Source organism: Oryctolagus cuniculus, chromosome 11, assembly GCF_051225735.1.
Source record: "Oryctolagus cuniculus isolate XC-2025 breed Fujian yellow rabbit chromosome 11, ASM5122573v1, whole genome shotgun sequence".
NCBI lineage: Eukaryota > Metazoa > Chordata > Mammalia > Lagomorpha > Leporidae > Oryctolagus > Oryctolagus cuniculus.
This window is the reverse complement of record NC_142877.1, coordinates 17,878,286-17,905,860: the sequence shown is the minus strand read 5'-3', so window position 1 is coordinate 17,905,860 and position 27,575 is coordinate 17,878,286. Positions and strand designations below refer to the sequence as shown.

General features: G+C 42.3%; 1 protein-coding gene across 1 annotated transcript in view; it reads left to right on the top strand.

Annotated features, from left to right (window-relative positions):
* TOP1 (DNA topoisomerase I) overlaps nucleotides 1-27,575 on the top strand; it is a 97,395-nt gene that overhangs the window by 57,095 nt on the left and 12,725 nt on the right. The window contains exons 9-13 of the mRNA XM_008274436.5: nucleotides 9,868-9,983; nucleotides 13,665-13,786; nucleotides 14,975-15,097; nucleotides 18,589-18,776; nucleotides 19,051-19,195. Of these exons, the coding sequence (XP_008272658.1) occupies nucleotides 9,868-9,983; nucleotides 13,665-13,786; nucleotides 14,975-15,097; nucleotides 18,589-18,776; nucleotides 19,051-19,195 (694 nt within the window). The remainder of the gene's footprint in view (nucleotides 1-9,867; nucleotides 9,984-13,664; nucleotides 13,787-14,974; nucleotides 15,098-18,588; nucleotides 18,777-19,050; nucleotides 19,196-27,575) is intronic.

The following is a 27,575-nucleotide window of genomic DNA, read 5'->3' as shown; positions in this document are numbered from 1 at the left end:
TCAAAATTTTATTTTTCTAAATGATTTATTTATTTGAAAAATTATACAGAGAAAGGAGAGGCAGAGAGAGAGAGGTCTTCCATCTGCTGGTTCACTCCTCAATTGGCCACATTGGCCGGAGCTGAGCCAATCTGGAGCCAGGAGCTTCTTCTGTGTCTCCCATGTGGGTGGGTGCAGGAGCCCAAGGACTCAGGCCATCTTTCTGCTGCTTTCCCAAGCCATAGCAGAGGGCTGGATTGGAAGTAGAACAGCCGGGACTCGAACCGGCTCCCATGTGGGATGTCGGCACTGTAGATTGTGGCTTCACCTGCTATGCCACAGCACCGGCCCCAATAAATATTTTAAAAAGGAACCATGACTATAAGGAAAGGATGTAGAAAATTGAATTTCTGTGTTGACAGAATTTTCTTGCCATGAAGAAAAATCCGCAGGAAAATATTTGCAGTTATTATAAATGGCTAATGTTTCTAACACTGGAAAAAAAATTCTTTAAAACAAATTAGCAGACTAATAGAAAAGTGAAGAACAGGAAGTTTATTAAAGAAAATAAATGGGGGCCGACTCTGTGGCACAGTAGGTTAATCCTCTGCCTGCAGTGCCGGCATCCCATATGGGTGCTGGTTCAAGTCCCAGTTGCTCCTCTTCGATCCAGCTGCTGTGGCCTGGGAAAGCAGTGGAAGATGGCCTAAGCTCTTAGACCCCAAAACCCAAGTGGGATACCCAAAAGAAGCCGCTGACTCCTGGCTTGGGAACAGCCTAGCTCCAGCCATTGTGGTCATTTGGGGATCGAAGCAGCGATGGGAGACCTCTGTGTCTCCCTCTCAATGTTTGTAACTCTAGCTCTCAAGTAAATGAAATCTTAAAAAAAAATAAAAAAGAAATGGTTAATAAACATTTTAAAATTTGATTATCGCCGGCGCCACGGCTCACTAGGCTAATCCTCTATCTTGTGGCGCTGGCACACCGGGTTCTAGTCCCGGTCGGGGCGCCGGATTCTGTCCCGGTTGCCCCTCTTCCAGGCCAGCTCTCTGCTGTGGCCCGGGAGTGCAGTGGAGGATGGCCCAAGTACTTGGGCCCTGCACCCCATGGGAGACCAGAAGCACCTGGCTCCTCCCTTCGGATCAGCGCAGTGCGCCGACTGCAGCGCGCCGGCCGTGGTGGCCATTGGAGAGTGAACCAACGGCAAAGGAAGACCTTTCTCTCTGTCTCTCTATCACTGTCCACTCTGCTGTCAAAAAAAAATTTTAAAAAAATTGATTACAAACACAAGTAATCAAAGATCTAAGGAAACATACCAAATTTTCCATCTTTTTGTTTAATGCCACTTAGATGGGGGAAAATAGGCTGTGAATATGAGAAGCAGGCATTCTTTTTTCATGTGAAAGTAAAAATTAAGGCAGTGTTTCTTGGTGCATAGTTTAGTAATAACAGAGTTACTTATAAAAACTATGTTTAGGTGAGAAATGTTTTTACTATTAGCATTCTTAAACATAATTTTCTTTGTAATTTTTGTTCATTTATTTTCATTTTTACTTGAAAGGCTAGAGATTGTTAGAAAACAAGTAGGCCAGGAACTCAATCCAGGTCTTCCTGAAATCAAAGCACTTCAGCCATTACCTACTACCTCCCGAGGTGGGTGCACATTATCAGGAAGCTGGATTGGAAATGAAGCTCAGGAATTGAACCCAGGCATTCTGATACAAGATGTAGCATTCCAAGCAGCATGTTAATATATTTTAACACCACAAGCCCACCACAACATAAATTTTTTAATACTTATTTTTCTTAAGATTTTGAATGATGTAACTATATTGATTTGTATTTTTGTTAGGAAATTTCACATAAACCAGAGGTTGATGATTTAGAAAAATGGAATTCTTTAATTTTCCCCCTCATTCCCATATTCCTTTCCATCCTTATGGTGACCAGTATTCATAGTTTGGTGGGTGACTTCCAGACCCAACTGTATGCATTTATTCTATGTGAGTTTTATCATTGAGAATAGTGATGTCTCCAGCACCCCTAAGGAAGGGGAAAGAGCAGTGGCAAAAGAGGTAGCTGTGATGGCAGAACCACAGGGGCAGAAACAGTCACAGCTGTGTGTACACCACTTGGTGTGACATTGTGGCTTAAAAGGGAAGTGGAGAAAAGGAAAATCAGAAAGCAGAAGAATCCTGGGCCTTTCTAGATGTCAGAGTCAGAAAACTAAAGGAAGATGTTGTTTTATTTTCCTCATTTTCATTTCATTTTTTTTCCTTTGGACCTAGTCAGAGGTTTTCAGTGATCTTTCAGTTTGTTTTTAAAGTGTTGAAAGGCTTCTGTGACCTCTAGTAGAATAATTTTTCTAAAATAAGACAACTGTACAAATTAGAGGTTATTATTGAGTCATGAGAATGGAGAGTTAGTAGTTTATCAGTCTCTAATGTGTCTCTAGTTTCTATCATTGGTGCTCACTAAGTGCTTATTTATTAACAAATAATTTAGTGGCAAATTATTTATATATTTATATAGTAACAAGTTAATTTCCTTGCCATTAGGAGCTCCTTCTTCCTTTTGAGCTTTGGCCCTATGCAGATGCTCATTCTTATAGTCCAATGGAAGGACTTATAGAAAAGAATTCTTATAGAACCAACTGAAGAAAGACCTTTCTCTCTCTCTCTCTCTCTCTCTCTCACTGTCTATAACTCTGTCAAATAAATAAATAAAAATCTTTAAAAAAATAAAAAAAGAAGTTGAGATTTGAACTAGGATTCCAGTATGGAATATGGGCATCTTTGTCTTAATCTGCTGAGCCATATACCTGCCTCAGTACATGCTTTTCTAGGTTTTCTTGGGAAATGATAGTACTAATGGCATTCCTAAAAGGCCAACACTGTGCTTTTATTCATGTAGTGTAATAGTTGTTACGTCAGTCTTGGCAACTTTATGGTAAGCTGACGTTATTGGAGAATATGTTCTTTCTGTTGAAACTGAGGTTTGGTGTCAAGTGATAAATTTGCTTAAATTGTAAAGAGGTTGCTGTAGGTCCTCAAGATAAACATGTTGAATTGTGAAATCAGTTTGGAGTTTTTATTTTATTTTTTATTTATTTTGGCAGGCAGAGTGGACAGTGAGAGAGAGACAGGGAAAAATGTCTTCCTTTGCCATTGGTTCACCCTCCAATGGCCGCCACACCGCGCTGATCCGATGGCAGGAGCCAGGTACTTCTCCTGGTCTCCCATGGGGTGCAGGGCCCAAGCACTTGGGCCATTCTCCACTGCACTCCCGGGCCACAGCAGAGAGCTGGCCTGGAAGAGGGGCAACCGGGACAGAATCTGGCACCCCGACCGGGACTAGAACCCAGTGTGCCGGCGCCACAAGACGGAGGATTAGCCTAGTGAGCCACAGCGCCGGCCTGGAGTTTTTAATTTAAAAACACTGTGGAGTTGATGAGAAGAATGGTGCCAAGTCCCAGGATAAAGGAAAATGAGGCATTTTGCATCAATAGTTACTTTATGATTGCTATAAATAGGCTCCTTAGAATCGCCTCACAAGTATACATACATAGGTATTTTTCTGATTTGGAGAATAAGAGGCTTTGAGGTTTGGTGGATCCCTGCATCTAGGCTGTCCTACACACACAAGGATTTCAAAATTTTGGAGTACTCTCATATTAACCAGTAGTTGAGATCCTGCCAATTTCCTATCTGTGAAGTAGCAGGTTGATTATAAATCTTTGAGGGGCCAGCGCTGTGGCGTGGTGGGTAAAGCCACCACCTGCAGTGCTGGCATCTCATATGGGCACTGGTTCAAGTCCTGGCTGCTCTGCTTGCAATCCAGCTCTCTGCTATGGCCCGGGAAAGTAGTGGAAGATGACCGAAGTCCTTGGTACTCTGTACCCACATGGGAGAACTGGAGGAAGCTCCTGGCCTCGGATTGGCGCAGCTTCTGCCATTGCTGCCATTTTGAGTGGAGCAGCGGATGGAAGACATTCTCTCTCTCTCTCTTTCTCCCTCTATCCTTGCCTCTGCCTCTCTCTTACTTTCAAATAAATAAATCTTTAAAAAAATTGTATGAAAAAAAGATCTTTGATAGCTCCTTATAGGTCTAAGATTTTATTAAATCTTGACTTTAAAAATTATTTTAATTGTGGCAAAATACATACTACATAAAATTTACCATCTTGGGCCTGTTGTTGTGGTATATAGCATGTTAAGCTGCCACCTGCCACTCCAACATCCTAAATGGGTACCTGAGTCCTAGATTCTCCACTTCTGATCCAGCTCCTGCTAATGGCCTGGGAAAAGAGCAGAAGATGACCCAAGTGTTTGGGTCCTTGACAGGCATGTGGGAGACCTGGAAGACACTCCTAGCTCCTGACTTCAGCCTGGCCCAACACTAGCTGTTGGCAGCCATCTGGGGAGTGAACCTGAAGATGGAAGATCAAGCTTCTTCCTTCCTCCCTCCTCCCCCTCCTTTCTTTCTCTTCCTCGCACCCTCCCTCCCTTCCTCCCTGTAACTCTTTCAAATAAATAAATAAATCTTTTTTTTTTTTTTTAATTTTACCATCTTAGCCATTTAAAAAGATTTGTCTTTGAAACCAGAGTGATTGGAGGGGAGAGAGAGTGAGCACTTGAGCACACTTGCATCTGTTGGCTCACTCCCCACATAACCACAAGCCAGGACTAGGCCAAGCTGACACCAGGAGCCAGGAAATCCATCCAGGTCTCTCACATGGTTTGCAGGGCCTCAAAGCACTTGGGCCATCATCTGCAGGCATGTTAGTAGGAAGCTGGGTCAGAAGCAGTGAGCAGACAGGAGCTAACCAGCACTCCATATGAAATGCTGACATCATAATCTGAGACTTAACCCACTGTGCCACAATGCCAGCCCCCATCTTAACCATTTCAAAGTGTAGTGGTATCGTGTACCCATGATGATCATTACCATCCACCCCCACAACTCCCTTCATCTTGGGGGAACTAAAAGTTCTACCCTTTAGACAATAACTCTATTCTGTTCTTTCTCCAGCCTCTGGTAAACTGCCATTCTACTTTCTGTCTCATGAGTTTGAGAGTCTAAGTACCTTATATAAGTGGGACTATACCATATTTGTTCTTTTTTGACTGCTTTATTTCACTTAGCAAAATATCCTCAAGGTTTATGCAGGTTGTAGCATGTGTCCGAATTTCCTTCTTTTCTAAGGTTGAATAATACTGCTTTGTATATTGCATTTTCTTTATCCATTCCTCTGTTGATGGATACTTGAATCATTCATACCTTTTGGCTGTTAAAGTATTGTTATGAACATCCATATACAAATGGTATTTGTTTGAAAAACTTTTCGATTCTTCTGTATAAATACCTAGGAATAGAATTTTCAGGGATGCTGTTTAACTTTTTTAGGAACCACCATATTGTTTCCCACAATTATGTCATTTTAAACTCCCATCATGAGGAATGTATGAAAGGTTCTAATTTCTTCTCTTCTTCCCCAATACTACTTCTGTTTAACTGCCATTCTGATGAGTGTAGTTGCATCTCATTGTGGCTTTTGATTTGCATTTCATAATGAGTAATGTGAGCATCTGTCTAGGTAGTTATTAATCATTTTGAATATTTTCTTTAGAGTAATACATTCAGTTTCTTGCCCCTTCCCCCCTTTTTAAGGATTTATTTATAGATTTGAAAGGCAGAGTTTACAGAGAGAGAGAATCTTCCATCTGCTGGTTTGTTCCTGAATGACCTCAGTAGCTCGAGCTGGTACTGCTGCTTCCCAGGCACATCCAGTCAGTGGATGTATTTGGAGCAGCCAAGACTTGAACTGGCACACGATTTGGGATGCCAGCATCACCAGCAGTGACGTCACCTACTACACCACAGCACTGGTCCATCTTAGCTCGTTTTTAAATTGGTTGTTATTGTTAAGTTGTAGGAGCTTTTCTTAAAAAAAATTTTATACATACTAGATAATTCTTATCAGATATACGATTCACAAATTTTCTGCCATTCTCTTTCACTCATTTAAATGTGTCCTTTGATGCATAGGAGGTTTTAATTTTGATGCAGTCTTATTTTTCTGTTGCCTGTGCTTTTGATAGTATGCAGGAAATCATTGCCAAATCCAATTTCATTAAGTTTTTGCCTTGTGCTATTTGTAAGAGTTTTGTAATTTTAGCTCTTTGCTCTATTTTGAGTTAATTTTTATACGTTATGTATGGTAAGGGCCCAATTTCATTCTTCTGCCAACTCCATTACTGTTCTTTCCCTGTTAAATAATTATAAGCAGTCTTTTTTTTTTTTTTAAAGATTTATTTTTTTGTTTATTTGGAAGAGTTCAGAGAGGTAGAAACAGAGAGAGAGGTCTTCCATCCACCAGTTCACTCCCTAAATGGCTGCAAATGTCGGAGCTGAGCCAGTCCGAAGTCAAGAGCCAGGAGCTTCTTCTGGGTCTCCCATGTGGGTGCAGGGACCCAAAGACTTGGGCCATCTTCTACTGCTTTTCCTGGCTGGATTGGAAGTGGAGCGTATGAAATGCCAGCACTTGAGGGCAGGGCCTTAATTCCTGCGCTACAGCGACGACCCCAAGTTGTAAGCAATTTCGTCAAAGATCTCTTAACCATATGTATTCACTTTGGTATTATAGTAATACCATTATAATGCAATTTGATGTATGTGCTTTTTTGGTTTTATAGATTTATTTTAGAGGCAGAGGTAAAGAGAGAAAGGGAGAGGAGACAGAGGAGTCTTCTATCTGCTTATTCACTACCCAAAGGGCTACAAAGGCCAGGCCAACAACCAGGAGCTTCTTCCGGGTCTCCCATGTGGATGCGGGGGCCCAAGCTATTGGGCCATCTTCCACTGTTTACCCAGGCCATTAGTAGGGCGCTGGATTGGAAATAGAGCAGCTGGGACTTCAACTGGCACCCATATGGGATGCTGGCACTGCAGGCAGAGGCTTAACTTATTACACCACTGTGATGGCCCTGATATGTGATTTTTATTTGATGTTTCTGTACTTTGAAAATTGGAGAGGTTATTTTCCAGAGAAAAACAGCCTTTGAGAAATATCCACCATTTGCAATATGTGATCCTTAATTGAATTTTGGTCTATAAAATGCTTTTTAGATATGATTGGGAAGTTTTTTTAACTTAGTTTGAGAGGCAAGTAGCGAGAGAGTGGGCATGTTCCCATCTGCTAAGTTACTTCCTCAAATTCTTGCAGTGGCTTATATCAACAATCTGGGTCTCCGATGTGGGTGGCAGGAACCTGACCGCTTGGGCCATTCTTACTTCCTCGCAGGGTCTGATGGAAGTATTAAAATATTAAATACTAGAATAATACTAGGAAATTATTTTTGTTAGATATGATAATAGTATTATAGTTATATGGAAAAAATAACTATATTTATTTGAGAGCGAGAGAGATAGCAACCTCCTGTCTCCTGGCTTTCTCTCCAAATGCCTGCAATAAACAGGGCTGAAGTCAGGAACTAGAAACAAGTGTCCCATATGGGTGACAAGAACCCATAAATCCAAGCCATCACCTGCTGCCTTCCAGGGTGCACATTAGCAGAAAGCGGAAATGGAGAGCAGAGCCAGTGAACCCAGGTACTGTGATACTTTAAAAAGTTTTAAAAACTTACTTGAAAGGCAGAGAGCCAGAGACAGAGATATTATAGTCACTGGTTCACTTCTCAGATACCTCCAACAGCTGGGACTTGTCCAGGCAAAAATTTTAAAAGCCTGATGTTCACTCCAGGTTTTCCACATTGTGGCAGGGACCTAAATACTTGGGTAATCACCTGCTGCCCCATTAGCAGGAAGCTTAAATAAGAAGCAGAGCCAGGACTTGAACCCAGGCACTCTAATCTGTGATGTCAGTGTTCCAAGTAGCGTCTTAACCATATGCCCAACACTTGCCTTACAGAGAGCTTGCTGAAATATTTAGTGTCAGATCTGTAATTAATTTTGAAGTGGTTCAGCCAAAACCAGAAATTTTGCAAAATAGTAAACTTTTTTTAACTGTAGGTGGTTGCTATGTTGTGCTTATTGTATTAATATTTTCCCATGTATTTAAGTCATTTTTAAAACTATAAAGTTTTCGGCTGGCGCCACGGCTCACTAGGCTAATCCTCCGCCTTGCGGCGCCGGCACACGGGGTTCTAGTCCCGGTCGGGGCGCCGGATTCTGTCCCGGTTGCCCCTCTTCCAGGCCAGCTCTCTGCTGTGGCCAGGGAGTGCAGTGGAGGATGGCCCGAGTCCTTGGGCCCTGCACCCCAAGGGAGACCAGGATAAGTACCTGGCTCCTGCCATCGGATCAGTGCGGTGCACTGGCCACAGCACACTGGCCGCGGCGGCCATTGGAGGGTGAACCAACGGCAAAAAAGGAAGACCTTTCTCTCTCTCTCTCACTGTCCACTCTGCCTGTCAAAAAAAAAAAAAAAAAAAAAACTATAAATTTTTCTACATGTTGTTGCCACCGAGTTTTAGATACCACTTCAAAAAAATTGTTTATTGAAAGGCAGAGTTACAGAGAGAGCGAGCCCGCATGTGATCTTTCTGCTGGTTCACTCCACAAATGGCTGTACAAATGGCTGGAGCTGCGCTATTCAGAAGCCAGGAGCTTTTTATGGGTCTTCCATGTGAGTGCAGGGGCCTTAGTACTTGGCCATGCTCTGCTGCTTTCCCAGGCACATATGGGATAATGGCAGCACAGGCGGCAGCTTTACTCTCTATGTCACAGTGTGGGTCCCTAGATAACACTTATCAGTGTCTACTAGTTCAAGATAACCCGTAATTCTCTGAACTCATTTTGCCCCGATGGACTATTCTGGTCTTACTTTGGTAATACACTTGCTCATAGGGTTATTTTCTCCTGTACTTTTTTTTTTTTTTTTTGACAGAGAGAGACAGAGAAAGGTCTTCCTTCCGTTGGTTCACCCCCAAATGGCTGCCACAGCCGGCGCTTTACCAATCTGAAGCCAGGAGCCAGGTGCTTCTTCCTGGTCTCCCATGCGGGTGCAGGGGCCCAAGCACTTGGGCCATCCTCCACTGCCTTCCCAGGCCACAGAAGAGAGCTGGACTAGAAGAGGAGCAACCGAGATTAGAACCCAGTGTCCATATGAGATGCCGGCACTGTAGGTGGAGGATTAACCAAGTGAGCCACGGTGCCAGCCCTCCCCTGTATCTTTTCACATGGCATTTCCAATCTCCGGAGACCTTTTCATACATATCAGTAATACCTCCGTCGTTTATAACATTGTAGTATATTGTTAACGTCTTTGTGGTAATACAGCTGTTTCCGTTTCTGTATCCTCCACTTGTAGCTGAGTTTCTTGAGTAAAGATTTATCTCAATATCTGTAAACTGTTAAATGTATTTTTCCTCTGTTTACTTGAACATTCCATGTTACTTGTGAGTATTGGCTTTTTCAAAGTGAAAGACACTGTTGTATTTTTTTTAATTTATTGTCTTAGCCATTTGTTTATTTGTCAGTTAACAGTGAGATCTTCCATCCACTGGTTCACTCCCTAAATGGCTGCAGTAGCCAGAGCTGGGCTGATCTGAAGCCAGGAGCCAGGAGCTGCTTCTGGGTGTCCCATATGAGTACAGGAGCCCAAGCACTTGGGCCATCCTCTGCTGCTTTGCCAGGCCCCTGGGAACTGGGATTGGAAGTGGAACAGCCAGGACTCAAAGCATGGCCCATATAGGATGCCAACACTGCAGGCAGCCCCCGATACTGGTTATTTCAATATAGGCCTTGGTTGTGGAGGTGTCATTCCAGATCACCAATCTTTTGAGCAAATAATTAGTGGCATCTAATAGGCAATGATCTCTGTGTTAGGGAAAGTGATCACTAAATGAGGTTGTGCCTTGTCTTTGAAAGGTGGGAAGAAGAACGTTATCCTGAAGGCATTAAATGGAAATTCCTAGAACATAAAGGTCCTGTATTTGCTCCACCATATGAGCCTCTTCCAGAGAGTGTCAAGTTTTACTATGATGGTGAGTTACTGATTGTTAACCAAGAGTCTGCTTCTATTTCCTGATAGAAAATAAGGAAAGATTCAGTGCTGGATACTCTTTTTTTTTTTTCTCTTCTCATTGTTTTTTTGTGTGGTTTGGGGGAAAATCCAACATGTGTTACTACTTCTTAAAAGGCCACTTGGAACTGAAAAGTGCCACGAGAAAAATTCATACTCCAAAAATTGGTCTATCTACGTGGCTCACAGCACGTGGTCTGTAAGCTGAAGACTTTTATCTGAACTTCATTTCTAGTGAGCTAGTCTTTGGTGGAGAAGTTACTAGAAAAACCTTCCCTTGAATAGTAGTATTTTATTTACTGATGATAATACAAGTCAGAAAGTTATTTATCACTAGAAATAGTACTAGTGTTTGGTTGAGGATTAGTGGTATGCCATCAGCCTCCAAATAGGGCCAGTAGACATCTATTACTCATTTTACATTCTGCAACAGTGTGCCTTTGATAAACATGCAGAGGTCTGATGAGGTGCTCTTAAGAAATGTCTTGCCTGTGTCTTTTAGATCCCTTAGAATTGCCATTAACTATCAATGTTTCTGTTTTTCAGTTTCAGATTTGAGTATAGCTTTTGACACACTCTTCTTTTGATAATCTAGCACATAGTTGGTAATGCTTAGTTGATTTTCATCATTCAAAGAGTTCTTTCCAGAAATAGCTAGAAAGTTGTTAGTCAAACCCTTATGTGCCTAAGGTCACCACGGTTGCCCTGGGCCCATTTAATAGGTGTGGAGTATGATTGGTCTCCTGACCAAGCAAACTTTGACGAAACATTGGGCAGCTTAACTGCTAAAAAGCATCAGTGGCAAACACTTAGTGAATTTTGGTGCATCTCCCTGCCCACTCGCAGTGACTACAGGGCCACAGATAATTACAGGTCTAGGTAATAATTTATTCTAAAGAACTGAGTCTGCAGGGGAGAAGTGTCAATCTTTGGTAAACTGGAAATTGTTTTTTAAAACTATGTATTCATTGAATATGCCAATGACACCTAGATAACCCTTCTCCCCTAATGGATAGTGTTAATGACTTGCACCCTAGCAGAATCCCATTGTCTCAGTGGAAGATGCTTGACCTGTGTTGACCAGAGTACACAGGACAGAGTTTTAGTGTTTTTGATTGTTTTTTCCAGCCCTCATACTGAGTCGTTCCTAGAAACTCTTAAATATGACTTGAAACTAAAACTCCTGATGAAGAGAAAGGGCCTAGGACCTGGAAGAAAATTTGTTCTCTGTTCTCTTGCCCTAGTCTGTGGTCACCAAGAGCTTTAGAAAACTCAATAGGTAAAGCCTCACTTTGAGGTTCAAAGAGATTAGAGAGAAAGCTACATTCCTAATCTTGAGATTTTCTTCTCAAGATAGAAAGCCAAGGCCTGGACCAGTCTACTGACCACTATTGTCTCTTTCCTGTTTTTGTCTAACTCTCCATTATAGGTGCGCCAGTTCCAGGCCTGGCATTTTCTTGCTTTGTCTTCCCTCTGGAAATTCCTTTCCTTGACTATATAAACCCCCACTGTTCAGTAAGTCAAAAAGACGCCTTTGACTTAATAGTCTTAACTCAAATTGTAAGTCCTGCTTACTCTCTGGGGAGCAGAATTCTCAGACTCCGAAGCTTGCCAGGGAGGTGGGGCAAGGACTGACTGAAGCCGTGAATTGCTAAGGACAAGTTTACAGCTTTGACTCAGCAGTTTCCTTTTCCACAAAATGCTACCATTGCCAGGAACATTGCCAGGAACCTTCCCATCATCCTACTACTGCTGTGTTGCAGGGAATTGCCATTTCATCTTTGACAGATCATCTAAAACAGGAGTCATCACAGTTCCTCTATTAGGAAAAAATCTCAAATTTTTTCAAATATTGTTAATATTTAGTTCATACCAAATAGACCAGAAAACAGTTGTTTTTCTGCTTTTATTTAATTTATTTGATTCTTAATGCTTTCCTTTATATTGAAAGCATTGTACAGTTTTACTGCCAGCTGTGGTTCAGACCTGACTTGGGAAGTCAGCATTTCCTCCCCAAAGTGTCTTCTTTCATTCTTCCAAATCAGAAGATTCAAGGTTGAGCAGAGAAAACTATGCCACCTGTTGGCCTCTTACGTTAGGGCTTCTAGGCAGGTTTTGTCTTAATGCCACACTTCAATTTTGTGCTACAATTCCCTATATTCATATAATCAGGGATGATGACTTCCTAGGTATCACTACATGAGATGTCTTCTGAATTTTTAAATGATGGATTTCTGGTTAGTTTTTTATAATGAATGTGGAAACCATTGGTGAATTATTAATACCTGTGTAATAATAAGATACTAGAATTATATTTTAACTGAAAGTTTAACCAAATGCTATTATGACTGGATTAGTTCCAGATGGTGATGTAAAATTGGATTTTCAAGAGAAACTGGAAATTAATAGTACTAGGAGTACTATTACAGTACTCCATTTGAAAAGCATATTAAACTCTTCAAGTTTTCTTTTATTGCTTTATTAACTGATTAAGGTATATAAAACCCATATGTCCATTCATGTTTTCCTGACAGCAGCTTTCACTGTGAAATATTAAGATTCCTTTAGAACAGCTTTTTATAGAGACACTTGGATATTCCCAGGAATATCTGTTGCTGTGGATGAATCCCGTTTACTCAAAGAGGTAGCCTCATAGTACCTGTACGCCAGAGCACTGCTTTGCAAACTCTGCTGTATATCATTAAAATGCAGTTTCTGATTCAGTAGATATACAATGGAGCCCAAGTATATTTCTTCTTCTTTTTTTTTACACAGAGAGAGGAGAGGCAGTGAGATGTCTTCTGTCCACTGGTTCACTCCCTAGTTGGCTGCGATGACTGGTGTTGCACCAGTCCGAAGCCAGGAGCTTCCTACAGGTCTCCCAAGCAGGTGCAGGGGCCCAAGGACTTGGGTCATCTTCCACTGCCTTTCCAGTTCATAGGAGAAAGCTGGATCAAAAGTAGGGCAGCCGGCACTCAAACCGGCGCCCATATGGGATGCTGGCGGCAGTTCTACCCACTAAGCCACAGCACTGGCCCCAAGATTCTATATTTCTAAGAAAGTCTCATGTGATAGTGATACTGCTGCTGATCTGGGAACCACAGAGTGGCAAGGTTCTAAATGAAGAGTTTATTTTAGCTTTTTATATGGGAAGTCTGGGCTTTCCTGCTATGCATATTTAAATTCATATTCTACCCACCTAAGTTTGAAGAAGAAAGATGCCTATTTTCTCCACAATTCCTTTCTTCCTACCACTCCCTGCTTTATTTCTTCCTTCCCTTCTTGAACAAAGGCTACTTAGCTTAGAAGTGGCAGGAGTCTCTTTGAGGATTTGATTTTTAAAAACCATTGAAGAGGTATAAAGGACCTTGCTTGCTGAAAGCAAATGGAAGAGTAGCTGGGCCTTCCCCTAGGTCAACCCTGTACTGAGCAGGTACCTGGCAACAATTAAGTGGCAGAGAATGACACAGGTAACTATTTGTTGAAGGGAAGGATAATTTATACAAGTAGATATAAATTGGTACATTAGTGTTACTATACCCTGAGAAGGTGAACCATTACTTAAAAACAACAAAACAAAAACAAGTCTCCAGTGCTCAGTATTCATACTTTGAACACTTTTTGGAACCACTTTTCTTTCCAGGTAAAGTCGTGAAGCTGAGCCCCAAAGCAGAAGAAGTAGCTACGTTCTTTGCAAAAATGCTCGACCATGAATATACTACTAATGAAATATTTAGAAAAAATTTCTTTAAAGACTGGAGAAAGGTATTGTAGGTCTTATTTTAATATTCTAGAGTCCTAAAAATGTTGATCAAGTACTAAGCAATAAACTATAATATCTAATATCTAATAAAATATATCTAATATCTAATAAAATTTGAATTATGAATTTTATTATTAATTATTTTTTAAATGTCTTTTTTTATCTAGCAAGAATATATGTATTTTTTTCCCTCTGTCAGCCCTCACTTGACTACAGGTGTAGACCTTGCAGATTGGGCCAAAAATGAAACCTTGTCTTTAGTTTAGCAGAGGAATGTCTCTGTAAGACCACCTTCTGTCTACTTACTGTTGTGTAGAAATGTTAATGACGTCTCATTCTATCTGGAGTCTTGCTCATTTGTGTTAAATCCTCTCTGCTTTTGGAACCACACATTCCTTTTTTTGACCGGCAGAGTGGCTAGTGAGAGAGAGAGAAAGGTCTTCCTTTTGCCGTTGGTTCACCCTCCAATGGCTGCCATGGCTGGCGCGCTGCGGCCGGTGCACCGTGCTGATCCGAAGGCAGGAGCCAGGTACTTCTCCTGGTCTCCCATAGGGTGCAGGGCCCAAGCACTTGGGCCATCCTCCACTGCCTTCCCGGGCCACAGCAGAGAGCTGGCCTGGAAGAGGGGCAACCGGGAAAGAATCCGGTGCCCCGATCAGGACTAGAACCCGGTGTGCTGGTGCCGCTAGGTGGAGGATTAGCCTATTGAGCCCCGGCGCCGGCCTGGAACCACATATTCTGTGTCTGCCTCGATGCTTTCAAAAACTTCACTGGTCTCAATTTGGATGGTGTAGCCAGACTGAACTAAAGCTTATCTTCAGAAATTTAAGTTTCATAAGTGGACATTCTAGGAGTGATACCTCTAAGAGAAACAGTTGATCCATATTCATGTTTCTCAGACTGTTATTGATATGTGTGGGCATTTGTGGTAATATGCCAGTCAGTCCAGTACACTATATATAATAGTTTAATGTTATTCATAAATCCTTTAAACCATTTTTATATTAAATACACGTTTTATCATAGAATGTAAAATTATAGATTTTTTCCAAAGTTCACTAATATTGATCGGCTAACTCTTTAGACAGCTTTGACAGAAAAAATGGAGCTTTGCTGTAAATGGCAAAGAAACTTGCTAACTTACTAGTATATTTATATTCTTATTTTCTCTCTCCTTTTCTTTTGACTAGGAAATGACTAATGAAGAGAAGAATACTATCACCAACCTAAGCAAATGTGATTTTACGCACATGAGCCAATATTTCAAAGCCCAATCAGAAGCTCGAAAACAGCTGAGCAAGGAAGAGAAACAGGTATTACAGACTTTATCAAATCTGTAGAGAATTTTAGAATAGTGATAGTGACTGTTAGTTTGTCTAATTTTCTTCTTGGTTCTGTGATACAATCTTGACTTCAATAATTTTATATTATTCTATATTGAAGATTTGGAACACAACCTAGTAAAATTAACTTTTCTTAAGGTTTTGCTTAGACTGAAAATTATGAATAAACGTTTTGTTCAGTAGCAAAAAATAAGAACCTTGGTGTTCCACTGACCTAAAAATCAGTAACTCCACTAGTATAGTTTTTAAGGATGGGCAGACCTTTTCATCCAAGGCTATTGGGTGTTATGGGTTTAAAGTAGATGAGATGATATTGGCCATGTACCTCCCTGTTCTTTGTGTTTTAATCTGGAATCTAGCCACATTTGTTCATCTCTGCCTTCGGCCTTGGTCATCCTCAATGCTGGAGGATCTTTAAATATTACATCAAACTGACGTCTTTTTGTTCTATAGGCTGCTTGTTTTTGTAAATAAGTTTTATGAGAAAATGTGCATACCTGATTGTTTAAATGTTATCTGACTACTTATACAGTAGAAGTAGATGGTAGATGATAGAGATCAGTAGTTGGAATAGAAAATGTGTTGTAGCCCTCAAACCTAAAATATTTTCTGTCTAGAAAAATTTCCTGGGGCCAGCACTATGGCTTAGTAGGTTAATCCTCTGCTTGCAGTGCTAGCATCCCATATGGGCACAGGTTTGAGTCCTGGCTGCTCCACTTCCAAACTAGCTGCCTGCTGATAGCCTAGAAATCAGTGGAGGATGGCCCTAGTGCTTGGGCCCTTGCATTCATGTGGGAGACCTGGAAGAAGCTCCTGGCTGCAGATAGCCCAGCTCCCTCCATTGCAGCCATTTGGGGAGTGAACCAGCAAATGAAGACCTCTCTGTAATACTGCCTCCCAAATAAATAAATCTTTAAAAGAAAGAAAGAAATTTGCTAGCCCTTGGTCTTTTTTTTTTTTTTTTCCCTTGAATGATTTATTTTATTTATTTGAAAGGCAGAGTTGCAGAGAGAGAGATCTTCCATTTAGTGGTTCACTCTCCAAATGACTGCAACCCCTGGAGCTGGGCCAGGTAGAAGCCAGGATCCAAGAACTCCATATGGTCTCCCCACATGGGTGACAGAAACCAAGGCATTTAATATTTGGAGCATCTTTCACTGCTTTCCCAGACTCATTAGCTGGATCAGATGTGGAGTAGCTGGCATTTTAACCTGCTGTGCCATAATGCTGGCTTCTACCAGCCCCTAATCTTGAGGACTCTAGGAAAGAATTTCATTTTTCCTAATCAGATGTAGGAGTTAAAGATTTCAACAAATTCTTTGCACTTAAAAGCTTTATGTTTTGAATTTTTTAAAGGACTTTATATTATTTAGACTATTATTTAGACTTTTATTTATAACTCATCATTTTATCTTATTTAAAGTGAGATGCAAGATTACCTAGATAGAGGGCAGGTGTTTGGCACAGTAGTTGTTGATATCTGCGATGCTTGTATCTCATGGAGTGAGTGGCTGGTTGGAGTCCTGGCTATTCTACTTTTTTTTTTTTTTTTTTTTTTTTAATTTTATTTATTTGTTTATTTGAAAGGCAGATTTACACAGAGAGGCAGTGGGAGAAGTCTTAGATCCACTGATTCACTCCCCAGGTGGCCTCAACAGCCGGAGCTGTGCTGGTCTGAAGCCAGGAGCTAGGAGCTTCTTCCGGGTTTCTTACATGGGTGCAGGGGCCTAAAGACTTGGGCCATCTTCTACTGCTTTCCCAGGCCATAGCAGAGAGCTGGATCAGAAGTGGAGCAGCTGGGACTTGAACTGGGGCCCATATGGGATGCTGGCACTGCAGGCAGCTGTTTTATCCACTACGCCAAAGCACCAGTCCCAGCTACTCCACTTCTGATCCAGCTTCCAGCTAGTGCACACCCTGGGAAGCAGTAGGCCAAGCATGGGGAACCTTTATTCTGCAACAGGACAGTTGGCTATTTATAACATCATTTGTGGGCTGCACAAAATTATCAACTTAAATTAGCCAGCTGTAGTTTTATTGAATTTCAAATCTTGCTTATGGTTGCCTTGGAAGGGCCAAAACTAATGATTTCACAGGCCTTATATGGCTTGTGGGCCAGATTTTCTCCATTCCTGCAGTAGGTAGCGGCTCATGTAGTTTGCTCCCTGCCACCCACATGGGAAACCCAGATTGAGTTATAGGCTCCTTGCTTCAACCTAACACAGCCCTGGCTGTTGGGGGCATTTGGGGAGTGTACTAGAAGGCAGGAAATCTGTTACTGTCTTTCAAATAAAATTCAAGGGGCCGATGCTGTGGCACAGCAGGTTAAGCTGCCATCTGCAGTGCAGGTATCCCACAGGGGCACTGGTTCGAGTCCTAGCTGCTCTGCTTCTGATCGAGCTCCCTGCTAATGCTTCTGGGAAAGTCGTGGAAAATGGCCCAGGTCTTTGGGCCCCTGCACCTGCACCTGAGAGACCTGGAAGAGGCTCCTGGCTCAGACTTGTGGCCATTTAGGGAGTGAACCAGTGGATGGAAGATCTTTTTGTCTCTCCCCTCTCTCTCATTCTGACTTTCAAAAAAATCTTATTGTAAAAAAAATAATAAAATGCAGATAAATCACAATTTACATTTAAAAATAAATACCCTGATAAAACTCATAACATCCTTTAAGATATGAGGATTGGAACTGGCGCTGTGGCGTAGTTGGTAAAGCCACTGCCTGCAGTGCCAGCATGCCATATGGGCGCCAGTTTGGGTTTTGGCTGCTCCATTTCCCATCTAGCTCTCTGCTATGGCCTGGGAAAGCAGTAGAAGATGGCCCCAAGTCCTTGAGCCCCATCATCCACATGGGAAGACCCAAAACCCAAAAGAAACCTAAGCTCCCGCAGGTTTTTTTTTTTTTTTTTTTAAAAGGTATGAGGATTGGGACCCATTGCTATGACATAGAAGGTTAAGCTTCCACCTGCAGTGCCAGCATCCCATATGGATGCCAGTTCAAGTCCCAGCTGCTCCACTTCTGATTCAGCTCCCTGCTAATGCAGTGGAAGATGGCCCAAGTGCTTGGGCCCCTGCACTCACATAGGAGACCCAGATGAAGCTCCTGGTTTCAGCCTGGTCCAGCCATGGCCATTGTGGCCATTTGGAGAGTGAACCATCAATTGGAAGACCTTTCTCTGTCCCTCCTTCCCGTAACTCTGCCTTTCAAATAAATAAAATAAATCTTAAAAACATGAGAGGATTGGTTTTGGATCTGTAAGTCAATCCTTACAGGTCAGTCTTTTGGCAGATTTTATTGGACACACTTAATGAAAATTCCACTGGAGTTTTTCCTTTATTTGAGCTCAATTTCTTAGTGATTTTTAGATTTTTCTCTACCTAGACCTGTTTTCTTGTAAGAGATAAAAATACTTGAATAGAGAATGCCAATTTGAATCATTTTTGGGTTCTTCCTTGTCTTTCAGAAAATCAAAGAGGAGAATGAAAAAGTACTTAAAGAATATGGCTTCTGTATTATGGATAACCACAGAGAGAGGATTGCCAACTTCAAGATTGAGCCTCCTGGGCTTTTCCGGGGGCGTGGCAACCATCCCAAGATGGGCATGCTGAAAAGGCGGATCATGCCAGAGGATATCATCATCAATTGTAGCAAGTGAGCACATAGTTCATCTTTTGGGCCAGATATGAGGTGGAAGGCTTCCTTTGTTGATGGTGGTTTGGAATATTTCCCACATTACAGAGAACTCTTTGGGAAATAGATACTTAAAAACATAGGTTTCTCCTGTACAGGTCTGCAAGTATTTTTCAGGTATTGACTTGCGAGGAGGAAAATTAGAAATGCTCAGTTTTGTCCTTCAGATTATGAAAGGTGAAATTGTCCCTCACTTCTCATTTCGTTGTCCTCCTGCTTTGTTTCTTTCTCATAGAGATTCCAAGGTTCCTTCTCCTCCTCCAGGACATAAGTGGAAAGAGGTCCGGCATGATAACAAAGTTACTTGGCTGGTCTCCTGGACACAGAACATCCAAGGTTCCATTAAATACATCATGCTGAACCCCAGTTCACGGATTAAGGTAAGGGGACAGTTAAGAGCTGCGTGATCTCTTTTTGTTGAAATGTGATATACTTGCCATCCTAGAGTCATTTTGACAAAATCCTTCCCTAAAAAAGAAGACAAGTATTTTCATGGTTAGCATTTTTAGCATTACCTGGTGACTTCCCTAAGATGTGTTGGTTTTTATGTCATACTGTAATCTTATTTTTTCATTCATAAATAAATACCTGTGGGAATCACAATATGTGCCACTCAATGGTGAATATGTGGTGATGGTAATTACATTGATAAACAAGACAGGTGGACTTCCTGCCTTCACATTGCTTACCATCTATGGGAAAAGGGAATTAAAAGATGAGTTTATTTTGGTGTACAAATGTTTTGAAAGCCATGTGTGGCTTTTTCTTTTTTTTATTTTATTTTATTTATGTATTTATTTATTTTTGACAGGCAGAGTTAGACAGTGAGAGAGAGACAGAGAAAGGTCTTCCTTTTTCCGTTGGTTCACTCCCCAAGTGGCCACTACAGCCAGCATGTTGTGGCCGGTGCGCTGCCCCAATCCAAGCCAAGAGCCAGGTGCTTCCTCCTGGTTTCCCATGTGGGTGCAGGGCCCAAGGACCTGGGCTGTCCTCCACTGCCTTCCCGGGCCACAGCAGAGAGCTGGACTGGAAGATGAGCAACCAGGACAGAATCCGGTGCCCCGACCGGGACTAGAACCCAGGGTGCTGGCGCCGCAGGCAGAGGATTAGCCTAGTGAACTGCGGCGCAGGCCGCATAGCTTTTTCATAATACGCCGTTCCCACAGACTTTGACAAGTACGTACCCTCGTGTATTGGCTTCTACAGCTGTCTTCCTCTTCACAGTTCTTGGCTGTAAGGAAGGGCGTGTCATTGGTCTGAATCCAGAAACAACTGTGTGTAGGTTCCAGGATCAAAAGGATGATGTATGTGAACACATACCGTAAGCTGATATGTATACTAATGTATTGTTATTTACTGATACAAACATAAATTCTCTTGAGAGAAATTAGATGTTCTCCAGTTCTAGCTATACCCTGTTCTGGAGAGTCCCCTGAACTTCCGCCCTCTGACATATTGTGGAAATGTAAACAGCAACCTCAAAGAGAGAGACTTCACAAAAAAACAGGCAAGAAATCAGGCCAGTGTAGATTGTGACTGTTACATGCAGGAGACTGAGACCCTGTCTTAATCCTGGCTTATAGGTATTTACCATATGTTAAGAGGTGAAAGCTACAGCTCAAAGAACTATGTAAATTCCCAACTGAAGTGTACATTTTCTTATTTATTCAAAAGGCAGAATTACAGAGTTAGAGAGACAGGGAGATTGATTTTCCATCCCCTGGGTCACTCTCCAAATGGCTGCAGTGGTTGGGGCCAGGCTGAAGCCAGAATCCTGAAACTTCATCCAGATTGCCCACATGGGTGCAGGGGCCCAAAGACTTGGGCAATCTGCTGCTGCCTTCCCAGGCACACTAGCAGGGAGCTAGATGAAAAGTGGAACAGCTGAGACTTGAACCGGTATCCATATGGAATGCTGGTGTTGAAAGCTCAACTTAAGCTCCTTCACCACAATACCAGCCCCAAATCAAATCATTTAAAGAAGCATGTATTACTGAGTCCAGCACTGTGGCGTAGCAGGTAAAGCCACTGCCTGCAGTGTCGGCATCCTGTGTGAGTGCCGGTTCAAGACCCAGCTGCTCCACTTCCCATCTAGCTCTCTGCTATGGCCTGGGAAAGCAGTAGAAGATGGCCCAAGTCCTTGAGCCCCTGGACCCGTGCGAGAGACCTGGAAGAAGCCCCTGGCTCCTGGCTTCGGATCTGTTGCTGCCAGTTGGAGAGTGAACCGGTGGATGGAAGACCTCTCTCTCTCTCTCTCTCCTTTGCCCTCTGTGTAACTCTGACTTTCAAATAAATCTTAAAAAAAAAAAAAAAGAAAAAAAAAAACCACACGCATATTTTCTGAAATGGTACAAAGCTATGCGAATACAAAGTGGATAAGCAATATTTTAGCCCACTTGGAGGGCGGTGGGTGAATCAGTTAAGAATTCAGTTGTATTAGAAGAAAAGTAAAAGTTAAATGAGGAATTGTTCCTAGCATATAGAGATAAAAAATTTTATAAAGAAAATTAGGTTAAAGGTAGATTTTAAGTATTCCAGAGGGCAGGCATTTGATAGTGATTAAAACACTGCTTTAGGGTGACTAGCATAGTGAATAAAGCTCCTGCCTGTGATGCCAGCATCCCATGTGAGCACCGGTTCAAGTCCTAGCTGCTCCAGTTCTAATCCAGCTCTCCGCTAATGTGCCTGGGCAAGCAGCAGAAGATGGTCCAAGTGCTTCAGCCCCTGCACCTACATGGGAGACCTGGAAAATCTCCTGGCTCCTGGCTTAGGTCTGGTCCAGCCTAGCTGTTTCAGCCATTTGTGGATTTAACCAGCTGTTGGAAGAAGATTCTCTCTCCCTCTACCCTCCCCTTGTCTCTCTTTCTCTGTAACTCTTGCCTTTCAAATAAATCTTAAAAAATAACACACTGCCGGAACACCTGCATTCCATCTTGGAGTGCCTGAGTTCAAGTCCCACCTCTGTTTCAGCTTCCTGCTAATGTATATCCTGGAGGGCAGCAGACTTATGCTCAGGTACTTAAGTTCCTGCCACTATATGGGAAACCTGGATTGAGTTCCAAGTTCCTGGCTTTAGCCTAGCCTAGCCCCAGCTGTTGTAGACATTTGGGGAATGAACCAGCAGATGGATTGTTCTCTGAAGTCCTTTTTTTTTTAACTGGTTTATATCACCATTATCATTTCTCTCTTCCCCTACAAATACAGTGTAGAAGTGTCTCTACTTTTGGGTTCCTGATCCACTAGAAAGTGTTTTTGCATACGATAGGAGGTTGAGATCTAATACATATTTTCCAAATGAACAACCAGTTGTTCTACAACTATTTAGCTGTGTTATTTATTCCCTTGTAACATATCAGAATTCTATATACAAGTAGACTGTTTCTAGGTCCCCTGTTCATTTTAATTTGTCAGTGTGTGTATTTCTGCATCAGTGGCATACCATCTTAACAGCTAGCTTTATAAAATCTAACAAATAGGACAAGTTTCTTTCAGCTTGTTTTATTTTATTTCTTTATTTGGAAGAGTTATGTCTTCCATAAGCTGGTTCATTCCCCAGGTGGTTGAGATGGTCAGTAATCACTAAGCCAGGCCAAAGCCAGGAATCAGAAGCACTTTCCAAGTATTCCACATAGATGCAAGGGCCCAGGCACTTGGACGGTCTTCTGCTGCTTTCCCAGGTCATTAACAGGAGCTGTGTCAGAAATGTGAGCAGCCAAGACACAAACCTCCACCTATGTGGGATGCCTGCGTTGCAGGTGGTGGCTTTACCCACCATGCCACAACACCAGCCCCTCCAGCTTGTTCTGCAAGATTGTGTTGGCTCTTCTAGGCCCTGATTACTTTTGAGATAAACTTGTCAAGTTCTGATGAAAATAGTTGAGAAGTCTGTTACTGCCTTGAATTTATAGACTAATAGGGGAAAGATACAGTGTGATCCTTTAAAAATTTTATTTCTTAGAGACCATGGTTTTCATTGCCATTGGGTACATGACATTTTCTATTACATTTTGTTGTTTTTTACTAGAATATTTTTTGTTTAAGTGTATCTCTTTGTATCCTGCACTTGTGCCCTTCAGAGCCAAAGTTACACTGCTGCAGACCTTATAGGTCACTAGAAAGGATTATGACTTTGAAAACCACAGTTAACACATATTCCAGATACAAAGAAGGTTATCCTGAACTCATTCCATCTTTTTATGCTCATTCTTGTTTGTTCTGTATTTCCTCCCACTGTTTCCATTATACAGACATCTTGTAAGAGTTTGCGTTGTCTGTCTCTCACCCTGTACCTGGTGCCCATAGGATCTGAAATAGCATTGAAATGACAGCCTTTTCAAATCTGTATTTTCAACCAAGAATTCTCTCCGATCTCAGATAGTTCATGTATTTATGGAAGAGCTGCTTACACCTACTCACTGATAAGTACAACCACCACTCTGCCAGTTTGGAAGCATTACTTGCTGCCATAATCTGGAAAGTATCAGTGAAATTGAGATTCTTAGGACTGATCTTTTTTTAAATTAATGACTACAATGTCAGAATAAGACAGACTTATTTTTAAAGATTTATTTTATTTATGTGAAAGGCAGAGTTAAAGAGAGAAGGAAAGATACAGAGATCATCCAACCACTGGTTCATTCTCAGTGGCTGCCATATCCAAGAGCCAGGAGCTTCTTCCGCATCTTCACATGGGTTCAGTAGCCCAATGCTCAGACCATCCTCTGCTGCTTTCCCACACACAAACAGCGGGGCGCTGGATTGGAATTGGAGCTGCCAGGGCTTGAACCAGCGCCTATATGAGTCTACAGTTTTAAAAATTAACTGCCAAATTCATAGTGTTGGGAATCTCTGGTTTTGGTGAATTTTATTGAGAAGACAAGATGATAGGGGCTGGCACTTGGTGTAGTGGCCTAGGCTTCTGCCTGCAGCTCTAGCATCCTATGTGGGTGTCAGTTTGTGTCCTGGCTGCTCCTCTTATGATTTAATTCTCTACTATGGCCTAAGAAAACAGTAGAAGATGGTCCTAGTGCTTGGGACCCTGCACCCATGTGGAGACCCGGGAGAAGCTCCTGGTCGGCCCAGCTCTAGCTGTTGTGGCCATTTGGGGAGTGAACCAGCAGATGGAAGACTTCTCTCTCTCTCTCTCTCTCTCTCTCTCTCTCTCTCTCTCTCCACCCCCCCCCAAAAAAAAACCACACAATAGTATGTGTCTTCCCCTCATACACACGCACAATCTTGCTTCCTACAGTTTTAGTTGTTACTATCCTGTACGTCCTAAGAGGTGAGTCATCCTTTTGTTCAGCGTATCCATGCTGCACACACTATCTGCCGTTAGTCACTGCTGAGTAGCTGCCTTGGCTGTCAGACTGACTGTTGTGGTAACTTGATTCAAGTAACTTACTTCATAGTGGCCCTAAAGTTCTATTTTATTGTTGTTAATCTCTGTGCTTAGTTAATAAACCTTACTATGGACATGTATGTGTTTTAGTCAGCCTTTCATTACTTTAGCTAAAATCCCTAAGAAGAGTTTCTTAGGAAGGAAAATTTATTTTGACTTAGTTTGGAAATTCACAGTTGTTTGTTCGTTGTCGTCTTATTTATTCATTTATTTATTTACTTATTTATTTATTTGAAAGGCAGAATGACAGAGAGTGAGGGACAGAAAAAGAACTCTTCCATTTGCTGGTTCACACTCCAAATGGCTGCAACAGGCAGGTCTGGGCCAGGCTGAAGACAGGAGCCAGGAACACTATCCTGGTCTCTCACACAGGTAGTGGGAGGCTTAAGTACTTGGGCTATCATCTGCTGCCTTCTCAGGTATGTTATCAAGAAGCTAGATCAGAAGTGGAATAGCCACTACTTGATCTGGCTCTTTGAGGACCAAGTCCCCAGCTAATTCAGGAGCCTTTGGGTCACTCAAACTGTTACCCAAATGATAACTGTCTAGGCAAAAACCAGTATTGGGTGCCTACAGTTTCCATTATCTACTTGGGGGTCTTTGGACATGTTTCTCCACAGATGAGATAATGAGATATTACTTTTTTTTTTTTTTTTTTTTAATACTCAGCCTGTCTAAAGCGTTAAAGCTTCTAGGTCGGGCAGTGTGTGGTGTAGCAGGTTAACCTGCTTGCAACACTGACATCCCATGTCAGAGCATTTGTTAGAGTCTGTGCTAGTATGCTTCCAATCCAGATCCCTGCTGATGGCATCTGGGAAAACAGCAGATGATGAGTCCGAGGGTGCTCCTGCTGCACATGTGAGAGACCAGGATGAAGTTCACCTGGCTTCAGCCAGCGTCATTTGGAGAGTGAAAGAGTAGATGGATGATATCTCTCCCTCCCTTCCTCCCTTCCCCCTCTTTTCCTCTGCCTTTCAAATAAATAAATCTTTTAAAAAGAAAAAACATGGGTTAAAAAAAACCTCCAGATTCTGTCATGGTAGGATATCTTCAGGAACTAAGAGTAGATTTCTTAAAGATTTATTTTATTTGTTTGAAAGGCAGAGTTACAGAGAGGTGGAGACAGAGAGAGGTCTTCCATCCCCTGGTTCACTCCCCAGATGGCCCCAACAGCTGGAGCTGCGCCGATCCAAAGCCAGGAGCCAGGAGCCTCCTCCAGGTCTCCCATGTGAGTGCAGGGGCCCAAGGACCTGGGCCATCCTCCACTGCTTCCCCAGGCTACAGCAGAGAGCTGGATTGGAAAAGGAGCAGCCAGGACTAGAACTGGTGCCCATATGGGATGCTGGCACTCCAGGCCAGGGCTTTAACCCACTGCACCACAGGGCCGGCCCCAAGATAAAATTTTTTTAAAAAGCTGCAAGTGGTAAAATCGACATATATTGAAAATTTAGATTAACAAAAGAGGCCGGCGCCGCGGCTCAATAGGCTAACCCTCCGCCTGCGGCACTGGCACACCAGATTCTAGTCCTGGTTGGGGCACCAGATGCTGTCCCTGTTGCCCCTCTTCCTGGCCAGCTCTCTGCTGTGGCCCGGGAGTGCAGTGGAGGATGGCCCAAGTCCTTGGGCCCTGCACCCACATGGGAGACTAGGAGAAGCAACTGGCTCCTGCCTTCGGATCAGCCCCGTGCGCCAGCCACGGTGGCCATTGGAGGGTGAACCAATGGCAAAAGGAAGACCTTTCTCTCTGTCTCTCTCTCTCTCTCACTGTCCACTCTGCTGGTCAAAAAAAAAAAAGAGATTGTTAAAGATGATATAGCAGTTATAGATGTTGGGGAAAGTATTTATAATGTGTATTTGATAAAGGACTGAATTCTTGAAATTTTATAATAAAAAGACATCTACATCAATAAGAGCAGATTTGAACAGGTAATTTACAAAGGCAAATATAGTAGTGACCAGTAAGTAAGCATATGAAAGTGCTCAATATCATTTATCAGTGAGATGAAGATTTAAACTGCAATGAAATACTAATGATATACTAATTCTAGTTCTAGATATTTCTTTTCTTTTTTTTTAAAGGTTTATTTATTTATTTGAGAGGCAGTTAGAGAGGGAGAGATAGAGAGGTCCTCCATCTGCTGGTTCACTTCCCAAATGGCCATAATAGCTAGAGCTGGGCTGATCCAAAGACTAGGAGTCAGGAGCTTCTTTTGCGTCTCCCTCACAGGTGCAGGGGCCCAAGCCATCTTCTGCTGCCTTCCCAGGTCATTAGCAGGGAGCTGGGAAGGAAGTGGAGCAGCTGGGATTCCAGCCAGCACCCATATGGGATGCTGATGCTATATGTGAAGGCTCAACTTACAATGCCATAGTGCTGACCCCTCTAGGGAAACAGCCAAGGAGAATAAACACATTGAGGTATAACATGCATACCAGCAGTTAAAAGGAGTGAACTACTTGGAGAGGATGTTTGCCCTATCAGTTAAGACAACCATATTCTACTATGGAGTACCTAGATTTCAATTCCTGACTCTGGCACTTGATTCAGCTTCTTGCTAATACAGACTTTGGGGGGCAGTGGTGATGGCTCAAACAGTTCTTTTTGTTTTTTAATAAAAGGATTGAGCTACTGATATATTCAACAATATGAATGAATCTTAAAATCATGTTGAAAAGCCAGATAGTGTCTGGTGCTGTACACAGCAGCAAATTCATATAGGGTCACCAGCCAAGTGATTATTAAAGAGCCATTTAAAAATCACTGAGAAAGGGTTAGAGAGCAGGTTTCTAGCTTGCCTCATCACATCCCACTTTGCAATCCTGAATCCAGATTTAGATCCCACTTACCCACTGTACTTACTGGGTAAGCAGCTGTATTAGAGAAAATATGGTAGGCCCACGAGTTGAAGAAAGTCACCCTAAAGAGGGTCATGTGTAGCTAATGCTAGATTTCTATTCAGAATAGAAGACTGAATAGAGGAAGCTGGGACAGAATAAAGGGCAGCCCTACTACAGTGGATACCTTGTTTTGTTGAGACCATGTCTAGAAGAACTAGATGGATATTGTTTTGTAGTAGACTGAGAAAGCTTATCCAAGTGTATTGTTATTCTTTGGACACTATTCAGGGGTTCTGAAAGCAACAGCAACAAGCATTCTTGGAGGCAAGCCCTTTCCTGCTAGATTAAAGCAGGTGGATTCTGCCCTCACCCCCAACCCAGGGAGCCACTGAGAGAATCTTGGATCGATCTTCTAGGAGCTCATCCAACTGTGAAGAAAAGTTTAGTATAGTGGGATCCTGTGTAATTACTGCTTTTTCTTTTTTTTTTTTTTCCCCTTTTCTCTTTAAATATTTACTTTATTTGAA